The 27932-nt window shown below is 38.8% G+C and overlaps 1 protein-coding gene across 2 annotated transcripts in view; it reads left to right on the forward strand.

Moving 5' to 3' along the window:
• The window catches only part of LOC134205123 (C-1-tetrahydrofolate synthase, cytoplasmic), an 81316-nt gene that overhangs the window by 26601 nt on the left and 26783 nt on the right, over window positions 1-27932 (forward strand). For both annotated transcript variants that reach the window (XM_062680066.1, XM_062680067.1), the window contains one exon: window positions 25911-26035. In XM_062680066.1, coding sequence (XP_062536050.1) covers window positions 25911-26035 — 125 coding nt within the window. The remainder of the gene's footprint in view (window positions 1-25910; window positions 26036-27932) is intronic.

Raw genomic sequence — 27932 nt, forward strand, 5'->3', positions numbered from 1 at the left:
TACAATATATTTAGCTATCAGTGCTATTTTTAACTTTCTTATATTTTTTTCATATGGAAAACATGTGAAAGGCATCAGTACCGATAGGTGGATTAATCAGGCATTTTCTCATTTATATGAGTCCAATCACCACTGGAATCACCATGATAACAAAGAAGGAACATATTAAGATTCACAGCTATCGAAATAAACCCTGGAAGGAAGAAAAAAATTGCGTAATTAGAACATTATCCACTTCCCCCGCAGTGTTTGATACCTGGGGTAAGTGTAAAATCTTTGAATTATTTGCTTTCTTGGTACAAACCACTACCAATTGAATGGGATTAGTTTAATTGTATTGTAATGGTCACCTGCGATATAAATTCACTTGAAAAAAGAACAATTGGTGCAAATAAGAATTAATTTTATGAATGCAAATATCAATTTTTCGCGAAACCTAAAATTACAGTTCAAGCGTTAACCGTGTTAGTGTATGTATTATACAAATTTCAACATAGTATTAGTGTGAGCATTAAAGTATAACATTGCATGATGGTATGATGTGGTAAAAACTGTAAAGTATGTACAATTCTAATTTTTCGAGTCACACTTACCCCCTTTTTCCACTTACCCCAGTGTACCTTATATAGAGATTTTGTGGAAAAAAATAATTTTTTATGGAAAAAATTTTTTTGTGAAAATTTTTGTAATTGTTTATTGCTAATATTGATTTATTAATGAAAATTTTGTATTTTTTTCGTAGAACATTTTGATTTCTTTATGGAAAATTCTTATTCCATAATTGCAATTTTTGTTTTTACAAGTGCTAATTTATTATTGTTTTGTGGAAATTTTTCAACTATTTATGGAATTTTATATTTATTTAACACTCATACCTTGATTTCATATTGGCAATTTCCTATTTTATTATGGAAAATTTCTATTTTTTTCTTTATTAAAGAGATTTTCAGTCCAGAGCTGGCTCATCTCTCAAAACTTGTAATTCTTCATTGAAATTTTATTTTGATATCGACTCGTGGAAGCCAATGATGGCATACTAAAAATATTTTATCGGTCACTCTGATGGTTCTTTCGAATAAATTTCCAATCTCGAATATGCTTCAGTCAATGGTCCTTTCATAAGCGACTCATAGAGGAATGAATGTATTATAGACCAATTATTATTTTGGAGTTCGGATCATTCGATTTATCCAATTAAACAACTAATGAATGATGTATGATATAATTTCCCAGAAGGTCCATTGGGTTGATATGACTTCAATTATTATTTATAGAAACTACTACAGACACTTTAGGTTATACAAAACGTCCAGGAAGTCGTAATGTTTGAACTACTTAATCATTCAAGCGAACAAACCTCATTGTCATTGTGCAACTTGATGTCGGCTCAAGATAATTTTGGGTACCTTGTCTCTTGGATCTCATGTTAATGGAAACTAGGATCGTATGCTTATTGCATCGGATTGGGTATATACCGATGATGAGGACATTGCAAATGTCTTGATTGATCTGGTAGATATCGTGGGCTGAACTTGAGAACGTTTTGGAGTACCTTGAGCATCTCGTATGCCTGAATATTCATCACTGGCTTAACGTTCAGGATGACCCATCTTATCTCAGTGCTCAGAATGAATCAAACATTTCAACTTCATTTGCATGCTCTTAGAATCGAAATCTTCCCAAGGTTTCAGATATCTGAGTTTTCAGGGTCAGTCAAATTTGAGCTCCCATATTTTTTCTGTAAAGCAAATATCTAGATGAACAATTTTGCTGAAGAAAATGGTGGCCTAGCTCTCTTTCGGGATTTTATAGACAATCTAAAACGCTGGGCATATATGACCCATCCGCCCTGAAGGGTTGAGATTTGTTTTGGAATTCAATTTCAATCGTTATTATAACACTATTTTTTAACCTACATTGTTTTAGGAATTAGAGTGTTTTTTTTAACATTGCCACTTTTTTCATATCGCAGGAATCTCCTTAGTTCTAAGACCCTTTTATGAATTTAAAAAGCATTTTATTAAGAATTTCATGTTGATTTTTTAAATGCAAGCTTCTCTATGTCATAACCTTTTTCATACGCACTATTAGAATTTTGTGCATTTAGAAAATTTAGGTGCATTATTAAATATTTCGATCAGTTATCCCAATTGTACAATATCTTAAAAACTAGGCTTCTTAAGCCTAAATTATTGCCTACATTTATTACCTGGATTAGTTTTAAATTCCAATATCTTCTGAACTTTCAATAATAATTATTCTGAAGTTGCAAGGGAAACCCTTCGGAATATTGACGAGAAACTCTTCGACATTTTTTCAGAAATTCTGTGGAAGAGTTCCGAAAAATGTCGATAGAAATTTTGAAGAACTAGAAGAATCCGTAGAAGGATCCAGAAATGCATATTTACGATGAAAATTCAATAAACATCAAATTCGAAAGAATTTCCAGTAAGGTACACTGGAGGAAGTGGAAAAAGGGGTAAGTGTAAAATCAACTCAAAAATTGGAATTGTACATACTTGACAGTTGGTACCACATCATAACATTGCGCAAGAATATACTTTGATGCCCACACTAATACCATATTAAAATTTGTATAATACATACACTAACACAGTTAACACTTAAACTGTCATTTTAGGTTTCATGAGAAATTGATATTTCCATTCATAAAATCAAAGCTTATTTGCACCAATTGTCATTTTTCAAGTGAATTTATATCACAGGTGACTATTACAATACAATTATACTAATCCCATTCAATTTGTAGTGGTTTGTACCATGAAAGCAAATAATTAAAAGATTTTACACTTACCCCTGGTATCAAACACTGCGGGGGAAGTGGAAAATGTTCTGATCACGCATTTTTTCTCATGCCTCCAGGGTTTATTTTGGTGGCTGTGAATCTTAATATGTTCCTTCTTTGTTATCATTGCGATTTCAGTGGTGATTGGACTAATGTAGATAAGAAAAAGCCTGATTAATCCACCTACCGGTATTAATGCATTTCACATGTTTTACATATGCAAAAAATGTATGAGAAAGAAAAAATAGCACCGGTAGGTGAATATATTTCACAATTCACGTTCATTTACATTTATAGCAAGTTTTGCTGTTGAATGCAATTTTTTTTGCGACCAAATTGGCTAAGAACAAGTGCTTAAAAATAGGAGATTATTTTGTACGTGTTTTTCGCACACACATACATACAAACACGCACACACAGACATCACCTCAATTCGTTAAACTAAACTAAACTTTGAGGAGAACCTATAGATTTTACGTACACTTAATGCTCGAGTATGCAAAACCAGCCCTCGACTAGCTATTACGAGAATTCCTTGGGAACCTATGCCGTTAAACTAATGAAATTATTCGACAAAAGATACTCAGAGCAATTACCGTTTTGATTTTAGTTATATATAACTACTCATCACAATTGAAGGTCAAGGTAACATGAGGTTTCTACTTACACCATCCCACTGGGTTAAGTGAAAAAACAACTCCTAATTTTAAAATATTTTTCCATAAATTTCAAGCAACCAAAATGGTATGAATAACCGCACGGTTGGTGCAAAATTGACTGTTTTTGATAGTCCATTTTGATGAAATGCATTTAGATCATTTATACTGCTTTAACACTAATTCAAACATGCACTATCGATTTTTCCTTTTCCACTTCTTCCAGTGTACCTTATATAGAAAATTCCAGCTTACTTTTTTTTACAGAATCTTTAAAAAAAAATTCTAAATCCTGGGCAATATTTATTTTTTGAAAACCCAAAGATTCTTTTGGAGATAATCCATAGACTCTTCTGTGGAAATTTCAAATAATGCTTCGAAAAAAAAATACTTAGAAAATTAAAAAAAAATGTGTCACAAAGAGCATAAAAAAATATACCGGAAAATTTTTTTTTTCGAAAAAAAAATATGGAAATTTGAAAAAAAATATCCAAAAACTAAAAATTAACGGAAATATCAAAGTGTTTCATGTGGCATTGGCTGTTTAATATCTCTTGGAAATTCAGAAGAATTTTTCTTGAAAAATGTAGAAGTCTTCTTCTTCTTCTTCTATGGCTCCACATTCCAACTGGAAGTTGGTCTACTTTTCAACTTAGTATATTCTATTAGCATTTCCTCAGTTATAAATTGAATGCTTTAATATGCCAGCCGTTGCACTGTTTTGAATTTTTAGACAGAATTCACATGGAATTTTTATCGGAGTTGTAAGGAAAATTTTTCGGAACTTACACTGGAGATGTTTTGTTTTTTTTTCATTAACAATTTGTAGCAAAATTTCCAAGCAAAATTTTTCAGAGAGAATTGTTCATTCTGAATGCCAGCACTTTATCAGGATTGTATGAAGTAATGTAAAAGTTTTTACAGGAAATTTCTTTACTGGATTTTTCCTGAATATCCACAAGAAATTCTTTTGAAGTTTTTTTCTTAAAATTTTTCTTGGATTATTGTAAAAACAAGAACATTTTTCAAAATTGTAGCTGCAGTCCGCTGATGCAAAAGTGTCGGCGGCGTGATGCCAAAAACCATCTGCGGCAAATTTTTTTTTTGTGGAAATTGAGACTGAATCGCAACCTATTTTTTCGTTTATTTTTTATGGAAATAGGATCTACGGCTAAGATGGTCAAATAACGCAGATATGCATCGGCGTTGCGACCGACGCTGCGTTACCGGTTTTTCTCGATGCACACCTACGTCTTTTAAATGCTGAGTTGAAAAGACGCTACGTGGCATCGGCCCTAAGATGCACTTTGCGTTTAATGATTAAATCATTAAATTTTAATGATTTGTATTTTTTACACCGCTATTGTTATTCACCAAAAGTTTTTCGTGTAAAAAAAACCACGTGGTTCGAGAGCAACACCCCCTCCCCCACGTGGCTTATCGTGGTCATTTTCCAAACCCCCCTCCCCATATATGACCACGTGGTTTCTGGACGGCCCCTATGGCTTTCATTGAGTTGTTGTTGCAATAAATTTCGTTCATCCCACTCAGAGTTACGATTTTTTTAGGGGCAAAATCATGCCAAAAACACTAAATCGATTTGAAGCACACCTAAATTTCAACCAATTGAGCTGAAATTTTCACCAGAAGTTTATCTTAGCATAAGAATTGTGAATACCAGTTGACCGGTCGATTTTAAGAAACTTTTTGAAATTTGAACAGATCTAATGTTCACTCATCCCGCGAGGGGAATTGTGTTGAAAATTTTCTATGAGGAAAACTACTAACGTGTGTGAGATCCCTTGGAGCAAGGAAAATTTTGTCCCAATTAACCATAACCGGTAACAACGAAGTGTGTGTTGAACTGCGATTTACAGGATTCTCTTCTATAAAATCGAGTACCCAGTTTCGGTGAGTACAAGCAAATGCTTCTTTTTGAGATATATGTTTAGTGGGGCACGTCGAAGAGAACTTCGAGAGCACCCGTGAGAGTCGAAGAGAATGCATCAGTCATTGCCATTAGGCACATCCGTTCCCCTTTTCCCACCACACAAGACTGTTGTGTAAATCCATATGATATATTTGGGTTTAAGACCACAAGTTTTACCAAAGGTTCGTCGGCATTGGCCGAAAGCTATACACGCCTTTTTGATTCTGAACTCAATGTTAGGAGTCCAGGAGAGCTTTGAATCCTAAATTAGACCCACATACCTGATACCAAAAATACCAAAATACCATACCAAAAAGATGAAATGGACGAATACCATTATGGTTACGTTACGACGTCTTCTATTCACCGCTACCAAAGACATCTAACAGAGACCTAACCGTCGCACAAACTACCACTTCTAATGTCAGCGTTGGCTCTAAAGCTTTCAATACTCCGAAACGGAATCTTACGAATACTTCATCAGACAATAGAGGCCCCAGAAATACCCCAAAAACCCAGCGTATGGTCAACAAGAAGTGGCGGTGCTTCCGCCAAACATTAACTACGTTTTCAATACATACGGCAGCACCCTCCACACTACTGCCTCCAACGTGCCAAACACAACATACACTGCTACAACCCTTGAGCCGTTGCCTGATCCAGACAGCCGGCGTTTGAGGATGGCATTGGACGACCAAATCATCCACGGTGCCCTGGGTAGTCGGGGCCCCCTTCAGTGCGGACGTCTTTCCCACACCGGAATTAAGAAACACCCCTCGGCGCCAAGAGATAGACGGAAGAGGGACGCTTTATCATCCTGCCAGGGATTGAATCCTAAAGAGAGAGAGCAAGTCTCTCACTTATCATCTCTGTATACATATACGACATTATAAAATACTTAGAAATGAGTACTCATACTCAATTAGGAATGCAAAGGCTGAGTATATAGACCTGAGTATAAAGGCTGAGTATATAGGAAAATAGACCAGAATAAAGGAAATAGTAAGCAACTGTGGAAAACGTTAAAAACATTATGGAAAAATAGGGAATCAATTGTTATACCAATTCCAAAAGTAATGAGGACAACGAAAGCAGAAGAATACAGGCCAATTAATATACTACCAATATATGAGAAGATGTTTGAAATAATTGTAAAAGATCAACTGTTGGAATATCTAAATGATAGAAACATTTTAATTGAGGAGCAGTCCAAGTTCACACAAATTCATTCCTGCGAATCAGCCCTAAATTTACTCTTGTATAAGTGGAAAAGTTATCAAGCCGGCTTCGTCGACGGTCGCTCGACAACGGACCAGATCTTTACTGTACGGCAAATCCTTCAAAAATGCCGTGAATACCACTTCCCAACGCACTATCTGTTCATTGATTTCAATGCGGTTTACGACAGTGTAGACAGCATAGAGCTATGAAAAACTATGGACAAGAACAGCTTCCCTGGGAAGTTTACCAGACTTATCAAAGCAACGGTAAATGGTGTGCAAAACTGTGTGAAGATTTCGGGCGAACACTCCAGTTCGTTCGAATCGCGTTGGGGACTATAACAAGGTGATGGACTTTCGTGCATGTTGTTCAACATTGCGCTAGAAGGTGTCATGCGGAGAGCCGGATGTAACAGCCAGGGTACGATTTTCAACAGATCCAGTCAATTTATTTGTTTCGCGGATGACATGGACATTGTCGGCCGAACATTTGCAAAGGTGGCAGAACTGTACACCCGCCTGAAACGTGAAGCAACAAAAGTTGGACTGGTGGGGAATGCGTCAAAGACAAAGTACATGCTTATGGGCGGAACCGAGCGCGATAGGGCCCGCCTGGGAAGCAGTGTTACGATAGACGGGGATACCTTCGAGGTGGTCGAGGAATTCGTCTACCTTGGATCCTTGCTAACGGCTGACAACAACGTTAGTCGTAAAACACGAAAGCGCATCATCTGTGGAAGTCGGGCCTACTACGAGCTCCAGAAGAAACTGCGATCGAAAAAGATTCGCCACCGCACCAAATGTGTCATGTACAAGACGCTTATAAGACCGGTTGTCCTCTACGGACATGAAACATGGACAATGCTCGAGGAGGACTTTCAAGCACTCGGAGTATTCGAGAGACGGGTGCTTAGGACCATCTTTGGCGGTGTGCAAGAAGACGGTGTGTGGCGGCGAAGAATGAACCATGAGCTCGCCCAACTCTACGGCGAACCCAGTATCCAGAAAGTAGCTAAAGCCGGAAGGGTACGATGGGCAGGACATGTTGCAAGAATGCCGGACAGCAACCCTGCAAAGATGGTGTTCGCTTCCGATCCGGCAGGTACGAGACGGCGTGGAGCGCAGCGAGCGAGATGGGCAGACCAGGTGCAAAACGACTTGGCGAGCGTGGGGCGTATCCGAGGATGGAGAGATGCGGCCTCGTACCGTGCATTGTGGCGTCAGATTGTTGATTCAGTGTTATCTGTTTAGATGTTAACTAAATAAATGAAATGAATAAGTGGAAAAGAATGATTGAAGAAAAAAAGACAATTATTGTATTGTTTTTGGATCTTAAGGTGGTTATAGAACACTCAGGAAAATCGACACATACTTTATGGCAAAAATCCATGTATTTTGAAATATACATATCATGTGTTGGCACATACTTAATTGCATATAAATTTACACATGGATACTATGACCCACATGGATAGTATGTGTAAAAATTATGCAATGCATGTGGGCGCATGGAATATATGTGTCGAAAATATGGAATCCATTTCGCTACCCCCATTGCAAAAATTCATGTGTAAACTCATGAATATAATGCGGAGTTTTTTGTGAGTGAATGAAGCCAGAAATCGGCCATTTTGTAAACCACGTGCTTTTCCAATATTTTTTTCAAGAGCACGAGATGAAAGAACCATAACGCGTATGGGGCTGAAATAATGACAGATCGTTTGCTTAGTTATGCTGAACAATCATAATTTGAGTTTCGGCACTGTACGAAAACTATTACGCCAGATTTGGGGTTTTGGAAATGTATGTAGATAAACGTGTGGTGAATTTGAAATTCACCACGGGCTTCATTCTATAATCACCTTAAACGAGCATTCGAAACAATTTCTCGTCCTGTAATGGTAAATATTCAGCGTAAATACGGTATTGGAGGAAAAGTCCTTATTTGGTTTGAGACATCAAACGAATTGTCGAATCTGACGCAAATTTGTAAATACAATGATGCAACAATCAAAAGTCAATGTATTATAGAGGAATACGAATTTTTAATGAATTACCTTTAGATATAAAAAATGCTAGAACTATTATTGAATTTAAAAGAAAGTGCTCTGAATTTGTAAAAACTATGTATATGTTAAGGTGAAAACTGTATGAATTAATTCTAATTAACTGAAGATAAATAAATGAACTATTATATACAATGATATGGAAATACTAATATCATCTTCCAAACTTGGACGTACATGTTCATGATAGCATTAGAGGCGAAAGTATAGAATTGATAGTTCCGTTAGGATACGGCAGGCATGAAGAATGTTTTTATAGAAGTCGATTTGAAAGCGAGCGGAGGGCAATATTTGTGATGGCACATATCGCACGACCTTCCCTTCTGCCAAGCTCCCATATGAAGGGGGAGGAAAGAATATCAGTGAGGAAGCTGATATATCTCCACTGGCAAAAGGAAGGTGGTTTGATTTGCTCATATGCCATCGCGTGCGGAAGGATTTTCTATCGACGAGTACTGTCTCCAAATTTCTAATATGACATCAGCATAGGTCGTGGACGGACGGCATCCTGGAATGACATGCCCAGTCTCAAAGACCAGCAAGTAATCTCCCGCCTCCGCACCGGCCACACCCGATTCTCACATAATTTCGGTCGAAGGCCACTTCGTCCCGTTTGTGACATCTGGGAAGTACAAAACTCAGTGGAACATGTGATCTGCCGATGTCCAAAGATTGACATTCCTCGCACAAACAAGAAAAGCACAACGTATTGTAATGTTTTCTTGCACTCTGGGATAGATCAGATAAATGTGGAGTGAAATGGTTTATAGAAGGACGTAGGCTACGAAAAATGCCCGATACTTGTTTTTAATTTTCTATTCAAACTCAATTTGACTACCGTGAAGTACCCTAATTTCGCGCACTTAAGATCTGACAAAGTTAAAACGTTCATTGAAAAACATGTAGTGACCATTTGGGAACATTTGCTACTGCATCACGTAGTAGAAGGATTCTAGGTTATCAAAAAAATGTTACTTGCAAACATTGCTGCCATTTAAAAAAAAACATCCTAATGTTCCTAACTTCGCTCATGTTTGGAATTGAATATCGTTATTGATTTGATGAAATATAATCAGTTGACCAATAGAAGCATGCATCCATTGTTCAAAATATACAGATAACGGTATCAGACAGCCGTCAGTGACCCATTCTTTAGTCGAAATGATATGCCCCTATATTTCGACCCTCTGGAACTTTGCTTAGATTTTACTTCATGAATTTCAATTGACATAAGTCATAATTCCTAATATATCATTTTCTTCTGAAATATAAACCGTATTTTAGGAAAAAATGCATTGTATGAGCAATGTTTAGCTGGTGTATTAAAAAAAAGTTTTAATTTTAGAGACATCATGTATGAAAGTCCTAAATACAGCTATCTCTTACATAGGACATCTTCAAATATGTGTTTTCTTATTTATAAGACATCTTCAATATTATATACATTATCGAAAAAGCTGCTGTAGTTTTATCCTCGACTTAAGTTTAGACGAATTTCGCGCCAACTCGACCAGCGGTTGGCAGCACCATCTCAGAATCGAATGAAACTTGGTGGGCTTAAAGATATGGTATTTCTAAGCCACTTTGCATACTTAGTTTTTCAAAAATTGTCAAGAGTAACATTTGATGAGGGCCTAATTTTTTTTCATGATTTTTTTATAAATCGATGTAACTCTAAAATGACAAGACTTACAAAAAAGTGTTGTATGGCGGACTGCCGTAAAATTCCCAAAAGTTTTTTTTTGGAAAAATATCCAAAAGATAAAAAACCGATTTCTACACTGAAAAAAAAAATAGTTTAAAAAATTAAAATCGATATTACAAAAAAAAAACTCATCTCAAAAATCGATGAAATTTTTTCTGCAGATAGGTATTTTAATTATCTAAATTTTCTGGGAATAATGTTCCTGTGACATATTTAAGGAAAAAAAAATTTTCTAACAAAAACTTTTTTCATGTCCATATTGAGTGAAAATTTATCAGCGTGTTTTATGCCTACAGCGTCAATTATAGGTTCAGCAGCCTATCATCAACCAACGACACATTTTGGACGTATAAAAATTTGTTTAGGAAGCAATTTAGCATAATCTAACATTAATGTGGACCAACATTTGGAAAGGGCGTATATTTTCCTAGATTGCTTATATCAATGTTACACACAAATGACCAGATTTACAAAATTGTGATGTTTGATGGACTATTGTAAATTTGTCTGAACTATAAAGTCTGAAACATAAAAGAGCGTTTCGTTCACCGAGAAAATAAATCAATTAATGTAAAGATTAAAATTGGTTTAGCAAAGACAAAATTGGAGGTCGATTTTTTCAATCAGAGAAACATTTTTCTTCAATTTTATTTCTTACTACATTTAATTCTTATTTCTACTTGAATACTCATTAATTTGTAAACTTCAAAATAATTAAAAACTTCAAAAACTTTTGGGTCTTCATCTGAGTTGGAATATTTTTAGCCAGGATTTTATTATGGGCGATTGGTATAAAAGAATGAAGCTTTTGTGTGCCAATTATAGTTTTTGCTTTTTTGAAAAGTTCATCAAACTCTTGTTGTGTACCGTCGTCGGGGGTGACAATGGGTCAAATGGGGGTGAGAATGGGTCACTGTTTCAACTACTTAGAATGCTTGTAGAATGGATGTATCTGAGGACAAGAAGACAAAAATATAAGAGACTTTTTAGAACGATTTTTCTCTACGCCCTCCATGCTCGCGGTGAGAGCGATGACCCATTCTCACCCCCAGACCCATTGCCACCCCCGATGGCGGTATTGCTCATTCGTGATATAACAGAAATGTAATATAGTGATATTTTTGTTTGATTGAAAATGTGCCCATTCGCCCATTCGTACAACTCCCGAGGAGTCTTGATAGTATTTCCATAATCTTTGGCAAGAGTTGCTCGTTTTGCCATTCGTTCGAGAGTGCCACCAATAGCTTCGCAAGGGCCTTTTCCGTGCGTTGTTGTAAAAAAAGTGCCATTCTGCTTCTAAGCCATGTTTTGAATTTAAATTACACAGACTTGCAAAGTTCCTTTTATTTTTATAATGTGCTGCTCACTCAGACACAATAGTAATTTTTGTAAAATCGATCGACTGTTTCAAAAAGTCAATTAATTTTGAAATGAATATATGAACAGCTTTTGTGTCATGGGTCATTACTTCTGATTAATAAAGCTAACGATTTCTAATTAACCGTTTCTTTTAAAGTAAACTTCGAATGAATGTATTGTTGCCTGGGAATTATTCCAACCTTGAGCAGCATTTTGGATGATAAATGAATAATTTTCAGAGAAATCTAACAGTACAAGTGTATTGCTGTTTGCAAATAATGTCATAAGTTATCAATTTTAGTTTATCAATTTTTTTCAATAAAATACGATACAAAATCATCTACAGGCTTTATAACGGTTTCTAAATTACACCGTACAGTGGTTAGCCTTTGCTGGAAAACAACATCTTCTTTTCCACTATTACAATTAAATATCACTTCAGTTTCGTTTCGGCAACATTGCCCGTTTTCAAAGTAATTATTTTTTTGTAATTGTTTTTAAGTTACTTCGATACAAAAAGTTAAATAAAACATAAACCCTTTTCAAATGTTGGTCCACAATTATGTTAGATTATGCTAAATTGCTTCCCAAACAAATTTTTATACGTCCACAATGTGTCGTTGGTTGATGATAGGCTGCTGAGCCTATAATTGGCGCTGTAGGCATAAAACACGCTGATAAATTTTCACTCAATATGGACATGAAAAAAGTTTTTGTTAGAAAAATTTGTTGACGTTGGACTTACGTCTTTCTTTACTATACTGGGTGTCATTTAGATTTTTGGAAATCGAGAGCGTTACGCTGGAAGGGAAGATTTTGAACGTTACTAGCGCCTTTATCTTACGATAGATTTTGAAGATTTATATATCAATCGACTCGGACACTCTCCAGCATTTTGACTATTTCACTGAAACTTAAGATTATTAACGATAAGCTATTGAAAATTTCAATTCTTGTCAAAGCCAGCAAAAATTTCACATGTAACCAATCCCGTGCATTCCTAACACGGACATCAGAATGCGGTATGTCAGGCCTTCGGGTCCGTCGGAAGATTTTCTTTGTGTATAAAAGAAGCAGTGCCTGCCGCGTGCGAGTTATTACAATTTGTGACAGCAGCGCGTACTGACGTGCTTTTAGCTCGCGCATTTTTCGTTTCGTTCGTTCGTTCGCTGTGTTTACCTACATCGCTCGGAGCTCGGTGGTGGATGAAGAAGAATAAAATTAGAGAGATTTGGTCTGCTCATTCAGGTGATTAGTTTCATAATTCAAATGATCCCGGGATGAGTACGAGTCATGTCATATGACTGACCATATGTTAAGTTGTGCTTGGTACTAAACGACATGTACATTAAAACATTTCTGATTTCATATTAAAAAAAATCAACTACACTGATGAAAATAAAAATTTGATAATAAAATAATTACTTTCATTTATTTGCAGAAGGTATTAGCAATTAAAGATGCACCACAGACAAACAGACATAACACTCGTCAAATGTCCATTGTTCACTGATTTACTGGTCAATTCAAATAATCATTAGTTGGCCAATCGAACACTCTTGGCGCGCGCATCGTTTTTGCTCGAGTTTGACGTTTGCTCACTACCGCCATCTGGTTCGTGATTTGCCCAACTAACTGATATCAACAGATGTCGTTAGTGTTTGAACGACGATGAATTTGATGAGTAAATGTTCAATGTGTTATGTCTGTTTGTCTGTGGATGCACAATCAGCAATAGTGTTAATATCCATTTTAGATTAGAAAATTTTGCTGACTTAGGGAGTGAGTGCTAGTAATGGACCCCGTGCGTATAATGGACCCATTGAACAAAAACCGAGAGATTACTCTGGAATCTACAATTTCCTGCAAACTTCCATAGAATAAAGTTGCTTCACTCATCAGGGTAGTAGTTCCATACAATTATTTTCCACTGGGAGACTGAAATTTAGTTATATTAACTAATTTATGAATGTAAACGCGCTAGAGGGTCCATTACTAGCACAGAAGGGGGGTCCATAATAGGCAACAGGAACATGTGGAAATGGAACATGTAAATCAAATGGGGGGACCATAATACGTATGTAAACAAACTCGATGTTGCGTATTATGGACCCGGGGGTGGCCATAATAGGCAACCTGGCTACATAATTTTAAAATACATATTTTAGTAGTAAAAATGAATGTTTTACCATGTGTTATGTACGAAACGCGATGCTGATACCTGTTGCTTGTCATCTAGTGCTGCAGAATGGCAATTTGTCATGAGTCTTACTCTAGCGAAGCGATTAAAGTAAGTTTCCGTCGTTAAGGGGCCCATTACTAGCACTCACTCCCTACTTTGTTTTTTATTTGCTGAGAAATTGTATCATTAAACTTGACGTAGACATGGAGCTTGGAATCAAAACATTATATAATTTATCGTTGATGTATTAGCAGTATTGTGTATCCGGAATAAATTTATACCGCTTTTTATACCGAAGTTGGATTTTTCTCCAGATACAGGCAACTTTCCCAACTTCGGAAGTAGTGCGCTGGATTCGCCTAAAGATGCGCTAAACAACGCATCAATTAGTTTGACAAATAAAACTTCGGAAGAAAGTTCGGTTCGGAAGTCCCGACTTCCGAATTCTAACTTGCGGTGCTACGCCGACAATATCTCCTCTATTATAGTAGAGTCACTGCTCCTTGACTTATTTCTTATTGTTGTGATTTTTTTTTTCATCAGTAAGCACGCATGGTAGCAAAAAGAAGCAACGAAATTGGTGCTGCATTTCTTTGTTTGGAAAACGGGACAGTTCCCCCAAAATAGCACATTTTGCCCAAGTCTGAAAATTTTATAAATAGAATTGTTTAACTTCAAATACTATCATCAATAAGAGATCTATAAATGCCCTACACTTGCTTGAGTAAATAAGGGCTTAATAGTTAGAAACAAAGCAATTCTTATTATGTATTTGATTATTGGTTTTATTTCCAGAAGTTTTGAATACACAAATTGCTAATAATTCAACACAGCATGGAAGTTGTCTTTCCAATATCAATACCTATAATCAAACTCTATAGACCCAAAAGTTAAAAGTTAAATGTAAATACGTTACTGTAGGGATTGAGAGGGGTATGAGTAAATATATTGACTAAATAAGAGGGCATATAGTCATGAGCACTAGATGCGAGAGGTGACAGTTCAACGAAGTGAGCATTCAGTTTTGTGATGTATTTCGCGGGAAGCAGTTGTGCTTCGGAGCTGCTGCGGATCGAGCAGCAGCTGGAGACGGCTGATTCGGATGCAGCTGTCTCCTAAGGACACGACAGTTACGTTTATACAAGTCCTACGTCTACTCGCGGTTATGTTGAAAACATTACCCATTGCTCGTTTTTTACTTAAATATGTCACAGGAACATTATTCCCAGAAAAGTTAGATAATTAAAATACCTATCTGCAGAAAAAATTTCATCGATTTCTGAGATGAGGTTTTTTTGTAATATCGATTTTAATTTTTAAAACTATTTTTTCTCAGTGTAGAAATCGGTATTTTATTTTTTGGATATTTTTCCAAAAAACTTCTGGGAATTTCACGATAGTCCGCCATACAACACTTTTTTGTAGGTCTTGTCAATTTAGAGTTACATCGATTTATAAAAAATCCATGAAAAAAAAAATAGGCCCTCATCAAATATTACTCTTGACAATTTTTGAAAAACTAAGTATGCAGAGTGGCTTAGAAATACCATATCTTTATGCCCACCAAGTTTCATTCGATTCTGAGATGGTGCTGCCAGCCCCATAGAAGGGTTGGCGTGAAATTCGTCTTTAGCAACATTTTACACATCGAATTTGATAGCTATTGCAGGCACTAATCTATAAGATTTTTCAAGTCAACTCGAAAGCTTTTGTTTCATTAGAATGTTGCAAATGTAACTACGCAACAACAATAAACGAAATTAGGCACCCTAAATACTCTCATATGCCTAAATTTGCGCACAAAGCAAAAATAAACACAAAATACATAAAATTTCACACTTTTCAATAGTAATTCAATAGTGCTAAGCACAAGCAAATATGGCGGTCGATAGGAGGACCAAATTGAAATAATTTTATTTGGTGTACTAAACCAAGTTTATATTTCAAATTCATTCGTGAAAAACATTTAACAACAATGATATTTTGTAATCCTCCAGATTTTTCAATTTTGACTAATACCTAAAAATTGAAAAAAATAAATGATTTTGTAATGCGCGAAGTTAGGGCGCGCGGGAAATTAGGGCACATCACGGTACCTCTTAAAGTATCACATCATAGTAGAATAAAGAACTTTAAAACTATTATTTCAGCACATTGTTAAATAATGTGCTGAGTGAAAGGTGATAAAACGAAAACGTTAGATCAACTTCAAATAAAGGTAGTAAACAAATAAATAGGCCAAGTAGAATATTACTTGGATAAAATGCTGAAATGAAATCTGTCAGGCGTATTATCCATTCTATCCATTTAATCAACTATGAAGGTCACATTCAACTTAGATGCTTATTTGTAGCTTGGGACACACGACAGCTTCCATCCAATCCTGGGGCAGAACCTCATTCTCCCTAACATAGGTTATTACCCAGTGCAACGCTCTAGTCAACCCCATGGGCTCTGCTATTTTTAGTCGACCAATCTCCTCCTGGATTACCTGGAGATCCGGAACTATGAAACCTATATCTTATTGCGTGCTCCCAGGCTCGTCGCCATACCACCATCGTTTCTTGCCAAATCGTCGTTCAGGTGCGTAACGTAATGCTACCGCCATCTTTGGATCACCTCATGCTCGTTTGTTAGAAGGTTCCGTCTCCGTCGCTTCACGATCTCGATCTACCTGCTGGCGCTTTATTCTCCGGAAAATCATATTTTGCCCGAGCAATGTTGTAGCAATTTCGCCCATGCTGCATTCTTCTCCCCCAATAACTCCTTAGAACAGCTTAGAAAATAGATCAGCATCAGAAACAGTCACTGTCAGATTTTTTAATTGCAACTATCATTATGATTAACGTGGAAAGCTGGATTGGCCATAATTTTAATCAATATTCGAAACGGCCTTATAGACAACAGAAGGGGTCGTTCAAAAATGACGTCACAGGTTATAGGGGGGGACGGGTCTAAGATTTTGTGACAGTGCATGTACTGCCGTTCTACACATAATTGTCCCATGTTACCTTTGATGAAAAATCTCAAACTCGAATCAATTTGTCCCATTGAAAAAATGAAGTTGTTGTTTGATGATAATAGAGACTGAAAACCGTTTGAATAAGTAGTAATTCGTTTTATGTCCTGGAAAAGTGCTGCCTACGCTCATAACATTCCAAAAATATTTGTTAAATTTTAAGAACCAATCGATTTTGAAATTAGTGGGACAAATTGACTCGAGTTTGGATTTTTTCATCGAAGGTAACATGGGACAATTATGCGTAGAGCGGCAGTGTACTAGGTATACAAAAAAGCGTGACAGAGGGGGGAGGGGGGTCTTTTTTTTTTCTTCCTAAACAATGGAGGGGGAATCTACTCAACAGACATCCTGGGTTGACCAGGAAGTGCGGGGTTAGGGATCACCGAGGGAGGCAGGACTACATTCCCGACCCGCTAAACCGTTTCCATTGCCGCCAAGCCCATAGTCCCTTCGGTACAACCAGAAAGTAATGCTTCAAAGGGGAGCCAGTGCACAACGCATCCTCGAGGTTAGCTGCGTGTCCTTGCAGCACCGAACATCGTAACTCGCTTTTTTAGAAGAACACCATGGTATCGTGCCAGCGCGTTGCCGGCTTTCCAGGTGGCCTTACCACGCCCTATGTCCTCGGAAGGTGGGCAGGGTCGACTTCGCGCCTGCTTCCCTGTGCACGACTGGTATCAAGAATGATGATGCCGCGTGCACCCCAAATTGACCTTTCTGCGATCGGGCCTATTCGCCAGCACACAGAGGGACTTGCCGACGCGGTGCCTATGCCTGCCCCAGCCTTGACGAGGACCCATTTCCGTCCTCGGGCTCGGAACCCGCCAGGATGACCGACGCCGCGAAAGCGACGATACCATGTTGTTCTTCGCGCGGCCACTTGTTCGATAAAAGGATCGAGTTCGACCACAGAGCATGACCACTAGGGTGGTTCAAAAAATCGATTTTGCTCCAAAGTGCTCATCTGATTCTTCATCATGTTCTGAGTGTCCTCTGAAAATTTGAGCTCATTTGGATTAAAACTGATTTAGCACAAGCCGTTTCAAGTTTGCATGCAAATTAGTATGGAAAAATTTATTTTTTCATTATACTGTTAATGACGTTCCGTTATTAAGCGCAGGTTAAAACAAAACCTACATAGCTAAAAGGAATACTCAACAGTTTTCACCCAACGAAAATCGCATGTTGATTAATCACCCCAATAATTAGTAATCGAATTTAATCTATACCGTAGTTGTCTGGAGCTTATTGCATAACTCATCAACAGGCAACATTGCTGCTCGTGGCGCGAAAGATAGCACACACAAATTCAGGCTACTATGTTGCACTGCACATTTCAGTGATGCCCTCAAAGAAGTTTAACGATCATGACTAAAGATTCGCAACCTGTCTTAAAATCGATTACTAATTATTGGAGTGGTTAATCAACATGCGATTTTCGTTGGGTGAAAGCTGTTGAGAATTCCCGTTAGCTATGGACACAATCCACGCACTTCTACACCAAGGGACCAAAATTTCAAACTAAAAATTAGGATCCAATATCTGTAGGACAGGAAAACATACATATTGAATTACAAGAAAAACATTTCTTCCACTGAAAAATGTTTTCGGAACATTGTTTAATAGCCAATCAAAGTAGCAGACTTTTAGTATAAAAAAAGACTCCCTAATCATTTTTTTTACAAATGTGCTCTATTGCGCATATTTGGGTGAAAATGTATTGATGAATACGTAATTAAATACAGTTTTTAATGATCTTTTTGTGTGTACATTGTATTGCTTCGAAAATTTTAGTTTACATGAAATATTTGTACTTTAAAAACAGTGACATTGAAATGGTGTCGCGTTACGAAAATAGTCGTATAATTGATACTAGACAAAAGGTACACGCATTAGAAATGTAATATTTCGGATTCTCTTAGTACTCGTCAAGAGCTTTCTTTTCGTGTACTAAGATCCAAAATCGGACCATTTTCCATGAAGTTACACTAGGTACAAAAATATGGTGTCGCGTTACGCGAATTGAATGTGCTTCTGTAATAAGCGATAAAATGCTTTCGGTTTATTGATACAGTATCACAATGGTTTTTTTTCAAGTAATTTAGGGCTTGTACATGAATAGCGTAACAAAATTAGAGGTGTTACGGAGTGTGTCATTTGGTAACTCTCCATACTACAAAAAATAGGTTACCATACAAAAATGTTACGGAGTGGTGGGAAATTACAAATGTTCGGTGTTTGGTGACCCCTTTGGGGTCGTCCGTTAATGTATAACGTGAAACTGAGTTTTTTTTTCGAATAAATTGTGAGGCTTTTTTAATCCTCTCTTTTTTCCACGCAATATCACCATGCCACTCATATGAGTAAACGTAACTAACAGTTTGCTGACGAACACGGTTTCCTTCTACCATGTCACGAACCGTCAAACTTGTTTGTGGATGCCAAGTATGATTATATTTTTTTCAATGGTTCGTTTATTTGAAAGGCTCATCTGACGTGAAGCGTTACGGAGCCGCAGTTATGTTTTGCCTTTCTCGTATACTAAGTATACGGTAAAGGCTATATGATCGCTCCAAAAACAAACTTTTTATAGAAGGCTCGGAGACCCATAGTGTTATATACCAATCGACTTAGATCGACGAATTGAGGTGATGTCTGTGTGTGTGTGCGTGTGTGTGTATGTGTGTGTGTATGTGCGCACCAAAAAAGCAAAAAGTTTAGCTCACTTTTTTTGCACTTACCCTCAACCAATTTACTCGCAACAGGTTGCATTCGACGCAGTATACTGCCCCATTGTTTCCAATTGAAAATTGGCCGATTCGGACTATGGGCTTAGAAGTTATGGCCAAAATACTTTTCCTCATAAAAAAGCGCATAAAAAAGTCTAGCTCACTTTTAATGCACTTACCCTAAACGGATTCCCTCACAGCAGGCTGCGTTCGACGCAGTATCTTGATCCATTGATATTGAAAATTGGACGGATCGGACAATGGGCTTGGTAGTTATGGCCAAAATACTTTTTCTCATAAAAAAGCGCGTAAAAAAATCTAGCTCATTTTTAATGCACTTACCCTAAACGGATTCCCTCACAACAGGCTGCATTCGACGCAGTATACTGCCCCATTGTTTCCTATTAAAAATTGGACGGATCGGACAATGGGCTTGGTAGTTATGGCCAAAATACTTTTTCTCATAAAAAAGCACGTAAAAAAATCTAGCTCACTTTTAATGCAGTTACCCTGAACCGATTTCCAGGTTGCATTAGACGCAGAATCTTGTCTAATTATTTCCTATTGAAAATTGGCCCGATCGGACGATGGGCTTAGAAGTAATGCCCGAAATACTATTTTTTACCGCACGAGAAAGGCATCATCACCGCTAGGTGGATTAATCTGGGTTTTTTAATACAAGTTTTATCTTAATTCTTAAACATTTTTTTTAGCTTTGAGGAACCGAAAGACTCGTGTTTTTTTCTCCATTTTTTTTATGATTTTCAATATTTTAGTTAATTTTCCTTTAGTTTGCACTCACTAGCTCGGCATTTTTTATTCTTTGACCAAGATCGTCACAGCCGAGTACGTCAGCGCTCAAAGAAGATGCCGTGAACATACGTCAATTTAATCGATATTTCATCTTAAGAACTTTAACAGAGATTTTTACAGTCAATATCGGTGAAATAATTTAAGAGTGTTGGTCACCGGTAGTCGAAAATATAATGAATAGCGTCAGGCAAAAAACTTCACCAAACCAATGCAAGAATAAGGGCCTATCGAAAAAGGTTAACAGAGAGTTGGTGAGTGACAAATTGAAAAAAAAATTCCAATTATTATACACTAGAATATAAAAACTATTTTTAAAATTGAGTATTTATTTTCTGAGTAGTGTTGATGAGCGTAAATATTGAAAATGTACTTAAAAGTAGTGCACTCAGGGCACGACGCATACTTTCTTGTGATAAACAATGGTTGAGACATTCCAATCTTTTCGGAAATAAATAAAAAGTTGAAAACAGACAACGTTCCAGTAGAAACGTAGAATAAAAAACGACAGAAATATTCCTCTTCAACATTGCTGAGCTCTTGGACCATCATCACCTTTCAAAATGGTTAACTTAGAAAAAAGGCAATATAGAACTTTTTAGTGTAAGAAAACTCCCTTTTGAAGGTAATCGATCGTCTGACCACGTACTTAAAAACCGATCCGGGTCATACTTGGATGTGACTAATATAAAAATAGGAAAACCCATTAGCATTTAATTTGTTTCTAAAACTGAATATGTGATACGAATGGAATTGGTTCAGTTCTATATTTGTGCGGTTAGTCCCTCAAACTTTAATAACTGAAACTCCAGATCGTAACCACCAACTCGAACTACATTCAACGATAGATAATGTGATAATATTCTGTGTCGAATATAACATGTCGCATCGAGATCGGCTGAAATTACGTATTCTATCAACGATAAACACGTTTGCGTAACGCGACACCATTTGCAGGAGACTGTTTGTCGATCAGCGTAACGCGGCGGTGTTCATATCAATTCAGTAATTTTCAATATAATTTCCGTTTTTTCCTGCGATTTTAATTCACAGCCTCATTTCTGTTGATGTATACGAGAAATGCTTAGAATAAATCGAGACTCCAAACCGTATACCAGAGCTAAAAAAACGCTATTGCATTTCAAAATGCGAAAAAGTGAAATTCAGCGATGGTGTCGCGTTATATTTACCATATTCAAAGCGAAAAATCTCAAAATGAATATTCTATCAGAAAGAAAATTTAGTGAGGATAATTTTACACCTGTTTAATCATATGTCCCCGAGGCTAATTTTCGAATGCAGACCAAATTTCTTGCTGAAAGTCGGCTCGTCATGGTGTCGCGTTACGCTGGAATGTGTCTATGTAGGTTTTCTTTTAACCTGCGCTTAATGGGGGAACGTCATTAACAGTATAATGAAAAAATAAATTTCCCCATACTAATTTGCATGCAAACTTGAAACGGCTTGTGCTAAATCAGTTTTAATCCAAATGAGCTCAAATTTTCAGAGGACTCTCAGAACATAGTAAAGAATTAGATGAGCCCTGTGGAGCAAAATCGATTTTTTGAACCACCCTAATGACCACCGGTATGACCCATGAAGCCGACTCCGATCCCTTGGACCACCTCTTTGCGCCTGAACTAGCCATCCTTGTGTCCACGCGCCACCTTCTATATAGCTCCGAGACGATTTGGGCGATAGCCGATAAAACGGCGTTCCAGCCAACTTTATCTTTACACATCCTCCGAACTAGGTTGTCCGGGGTAGTGTCCAGACCACATGTGGCAAGCATGTGGTCACGCATTGCGCGAAAACGTGAGCACACGAACAACGCGTGTTCCGCCGTTTCCTCTAAACCTGCGCACACCAAACACTCGGGCGATTTGGGCGATTGATTTTGCAGCACGCTTAAACGCCGGGCACATCGAACCCCCCATGGGGTGCTTGTGTTCACAGCATTGCTGGAACAAATCAAACAATTGGGAGAGTTCGTGCAGCATTGTGCCTTATGTCCCTCTAATCCGCAGCGTCGGCAGAGATTGCTTCTGTCAGGGCCTGTGCAGTCCCATTGCTTGTGCCCCGGTTCCAGGCACTTGAAGCAAACTTCGGGTTGCTCGTATATGCGCACAGGGCATACCGACCATCCCACTTTGACGCTCCCTAACTTGACTACCTTGGAGGCGTCCGCTGCAGATAGCCGAACCAATGCTACCTGCGTCCTTGCCGGACCTTTCCGTAGCCGAACGGCTGCGGTGGGCGTCTCCACTTCACACTGTCGCCGCAGTGCCGTGACGAGCTCTTCGACTTCGGTGATCTCGTCCAGGTCTTTAACTCTTAGATTCACCTCCGTCGTGAGTGTCCTCACCTTGACCGTCTCGCCTAGGACTTCCTCCGCCAACTTCTTGTAGGCGGCGCCCTTCTGCGAAACGCCCCGCTTCAGCTCGAGGATCATCTCGCCCATCCGGGTACGTCTTATTCGACGTACGTCGGCGCCGAGTTCACCGAGCTTGACGTCACTCCTCATCGCCTTCAAGACGTCCGAGTACTTAGCCTCGTCCGCCGTGATGACTAGGGCATCGCCCCTGGAGTGATTGGCGCCTACCCTAGACTTCTTGCTACCCTCATTCGCCTGGGCCTTCTTTTCGGCCCTTGACGTCTTCGGTTTCCTCTTGTTCTTGACCAGGGTCCAGGAGGCGTCATCCCCTCTATTTCCCTGGTCTGGTGCGGCTGAGAACTTTCAGCCTGCCGTAACCCCTGCCACCGTCTTTCCTGAGTGGACGGACCTTTCCAGGTCCTTCTTCCCCGGTTTTGGAGGTACCTGGCCGGGGTTCAACTTCCAGCCCCACTACCCTTGTTCGGGGTAGTAACCCTCCGCGTTTTGAGCGGCCCCAGGAGCCCATCCCCTGGAGACTGTCTCCCCCGTTTTTGTGTCTGCTCCGTTGGAGCAGTCACCCCGACGTACCCGCAAATACTTGAGCCTCAGTCTGGGTAGACTTTGGCACCACCGTCTTCGCTGGCACGCCTTCGGTCGATTCGACCTTGCCCGAGTCCGCGAATCCTTGGGCCTCAGTCTGGGTAGACCTCGACTCCGCCGATTTCACGGGTTTACACTTGGCCGTCCCGACCGCCCTCTCCAGCTTGGCGTCCAGCATCGACTTTCGAAGTTTCTGCAAGCTCCTCTTGAGGTCCTTGCTGATATTATGCTTCGATGACGCAAAGTCGATGATGGCGTCCAGCTGTTCCGTCGCCACCTCGAAGGCCGAAAGCCCATCGCGTTTGCGGTTCATCGTCTCCACAAGCCATGGGCCGTCAATAACCCCTACCGGCGTTTTTCTAGCCGAAAGGAAGGTTGAGTGACCCACGCTGGCGCTGCGCACTGAGCTGCCGACTATTGCCTCTGGCCTCCTAGGCGGAGACCTGAACAACCCACCTCTTGCGAAGGGGTTGTCGCCTACACTACTACCACTAATTGAAGAATTGACTTGGTTTTCCATTTTGGTCCCACGAGTTGCTCGGGGAAAGAGGTCCACCACGCCAGAGCCCAGCATGACGCGGTAAGGGACAATTACTGTGGAGGGTGCCCAGGTACCCCACAGGCTCCGTTAAAGGCCTAGCTCATTATTTCACCCCCCTGGCCATGCATCCCCTCGGCACGGGTCGCTTGACGCCTTGGGATTAGGGGTTAGGGACGATAGTCCCGGTCTAACTCGCAGTGGCCATGCGGAGGGGTCGTCAAGCCCTTGGACAAAGTCCCTGCTGCCCCAGGGGGGAGGGGGGTCTAGAAATCTCAAAAAGTAGTGGACGTCATATTTGAATCTTCCCGAAATGTGATTAACAGCCATTTAACATGTCCAAGTGTGGAAATAATGTTAGCTGCTGGAATCCATATTGAAATGGTAATTCTATTTTATTTTTAACTTGTTCATTCGATCTTCGCCTTCGGCAAGATTTAAAACCTTATAAATAGGAAAAGAAAGGACGATGTTGGCACGGTACGACACAGAAACGCTAGTCACGGTTCTTTCAGCAACTACACTTTATTCGACAGTATGCTTTAAAGCTAATTGATAAATTGGATTAGGATCTGTAAATTGGAACTAATTATTTGAAAATACTCACAATTCTGTGACTCTTGTTTTTCTACCAAACGCTCTCTATAATCGTATAACCGTCCTGTATGTAAGGTCCCGAGCAGTCTGTACACCTAGTACTCGTTAGTTCATGAGTCATAGTTATAATTTTTCTTTAGATCTATTAGTTACTTACAGGGTGGAGCTCACAGGAAGTTATTAAAGGGTCTTAATTCATTGATCATCCGACAACGGGACTGATAATTTTATCTAACCTAGGAAATTTTATATGTTTCATAATAAGCGAATTCATAGGGTTTAATATTATTTGCATGATAGACTCACTAATTTAGTAACAAAGAATTCACTAGTCTTAATCAAGAATCCACTGGTTTTATAACTGTAACATATTTTACGATAGCAAGAAATTATAAGGGAATAAATCAAACTTTTCTGCAAATTATTCACGGATCACATTTTCCATGTCAACATTCTATTTGACGTTTTGTTCTTAACAATCATGCCGGCCAATTGATTGTAGACTGGCTATCCGTCAGATCTCCAGCATCCCTGTGAAGAATTTCAGCAACGGTCGTAACGCCTCCCGCAACAGACGAAGTTCTTCAGCATTGATGTGTTAATGTAAAACACTATATATTGCAATACTTTAAGTAAGTTCACCTAAAGCTAAATAAGCAGCATATACAAATTCTCAATCAGCTCAATAAATCAATTTCCCACTAAATTTCCCATATAATTACAAAAACAAGCATAAATGCGGCATGATGTTCGGTCACAGCCTAAATGCCGTTTCGCCATGGTAATTTCGCACCTCATAATGGCATGACATACGAACACAAATTGCACTCTGTAGTACTACATCCATCCATTCACACGATGGACATTTTCCGTTGGCAGTTATGTTGCTTTGATTAATCAAACACACTCCATTCTCAGATCCGTTCCCCGCACTACGAAATTTCACGAAAACACGTGACAAGTGTGGTCGATCACTTGCAACAAAATTGTAAATTCTTGATTTGATCCGAATTAGTGGGTGTGTGGTATGGCTCGAAGATCAAAACGCTTGGTCATCTAACCCTGACCAGGATATTTATGGTGACAGCACCGGCTAACCAGTGATGATTTATGCGCAAAGGGGAGCGATATCGTATGTACTAAATTGCAGCTGCTACTGCGAATTGATGCTTATTTGGATCGGACGTAAATTAATCGCCTTTCACATCATATGAGTACATATTTCTCAATCAATGCATCACGGAGATATCCGGAGTTTGAAAAAGTGAAAATTTCATTTATTAGATATTATTTATTTTTATCGATATTTTTTACAGATTAAACGACTCAACGAGGATCCCAACTTCCACGGTATCATCGTACAGATGCCGCTCGAGTCGGACAATCCGATTGATTCTCACCTGATCACCGATGCTGTTTCTCCCGATAAAGATGTCGATGGGTAATGTATTCATACTTAAATATTTTAGTAAACCAACCTTATTGAGTAGATATACCAGCCCTGCCTAATAACATATCAAATCACCATAGAATATGTTCAGATCAATGCATCATATTCATATGCTACGATTGCTCTTTTAATCTCTTCTAATTGTTACACTGGTTTGCATCATAATGCCAAAAGATGTTTTTCCATTATAGGAATCGAAATCAGATTAAGCCGAACTCGCCCTCAATTGATAATGATAGAAGTTATGAGAGAGACATAAATCTCGCACAATCGTTGCAAACCGCTAAAACCAAATTTAAAAATTCTCCAGACCTAAGCGATTTCATCGCCGCGACGGCGACAACTAGTCGCCGCGATTTTATCGTTGGGTCGCTGCAGGCGATGTTCTATTAACGCTTCCATACCGCCAAGGTATAGAATCATTGGGACTGTCGCGTAGCGTGTGTTTGGGGGAACCTTAATCACAACCTGATAGGGCAAACTTAGCTAATATGCACCCCGGGCAAAACATTCTTTATGGATAACATATTTCCGAAACAATTCCAAGAGTTTTGATACCCATATTGCCAGGGTTTATTTTAAATGAGTTTTTGGACCCTACGAGCCCTCCGGGAACCTGTTCAAGAATGACCGTTCCGGTTCATATCCATCCTATGGTCTCAACTACATGAATAATATGTTTCAGGAACAATTCCAAGAATTTTGATTCTCATATTGCCAGAGTTTGTTCTAAATGAATTTATGGTCACTTTAGGCCTCCGAATGAATAACATGTTTCCGGAACAATTCCAAGAATTTTGATACCCATATTGCCAGGGTTTATTCTAAATGAGTTTTTGGCCACTACGGGCCCTCCAGGAACCTGTTCCAGAATGACCGTTCCGGTTTATATCCATCTTATGGATTCAACTATATGCATAACATGTTCCCGAAACAATTTCAAGAATTTTGATTCCCATATTGCCAGGAATGAATTTGCGGCCACTATAGGGCCCACGGGAACATATTCCGGGATGTCCGTTCCGAGTCCATATGATCACGTGGTCCTAATACGTTGGAAAGTCATAATCCTCGAATTTTCTGTGAAACTGGTAACACAGGATACAAGAAATCATTATTTGGATTCTATAAGATCAGCTTCTCCATTTTTGAAACATGGTCTAGCAAATCCGGAACTCCGGTAACCGGGAAATCCGGATCGGTCTTATGTGACATGGATCAGATAGAGGATGAATTTCTTAATCCATAGCAAACAGAATCGTCCAAATCGGTTGAAAACTGACGAAGTTATGGTCATACCAAAACGTGGGTACCCGGGTACCCTGTCGGTACGTTACGGGGTAAACATATTCAGAAGCCCCTCCCCAAGCCCCCCCCCCTTACTGGATTTTCATTTTCGTACCACCCAAACCTTAATTTTGCCGAGTTTGAAGATGTCACGGAGTTTCAATTTCCTGCGATGTTTAGAACCCTAAAAAAAATTCACTTGAAAACAAAAAAGGTACCCGGGTACCCTGTCGGGTACGGGTTAATAAGCGAGTAGAAGTAAGCACCGTAGTAAATAATGCTGTCCAATGAGCAGCTCGAAGTAGCTCGAAGTTGTTCCCGTCCTGCTCGTTCTTTTTTGTCAACAAATTGGCATAAGCAGGACAGGGAGAAACTTCGAGCTACTTCAAGCTCTCATTAGACAGCACTAATGTACCTAGATAAGTTCTTAAATTCACAAAGGCAGCCCTTGCTATCATGATCGCTTCTCTTTTGTCGATCTTTTTACCGCTATCTGACGCCATTTGGCTACCAAGATATTGAAAGCTTTCAATATCCTCTACTGATTACCCGGCTACTGTGAAGCTGGATGGTGTCGTCGTATTTACCACCAATGATTTTG

This window comes from Armigeres subalbatus, chromosome 1 (genome assembly GCF_024139115.2).
Source record: "Armigeres subalbatus isolate Guangzhou_Male chromosome 1, GZ_Asu_2, whole genome shotgun sequence".
In the NCBI taxonomy this organism is placed as follows: Eukaryota; Metazoa; Arthropoda; class Insecta; order Diptera; family Culicidae; genus Armigeres; species Armigeres subalbatus.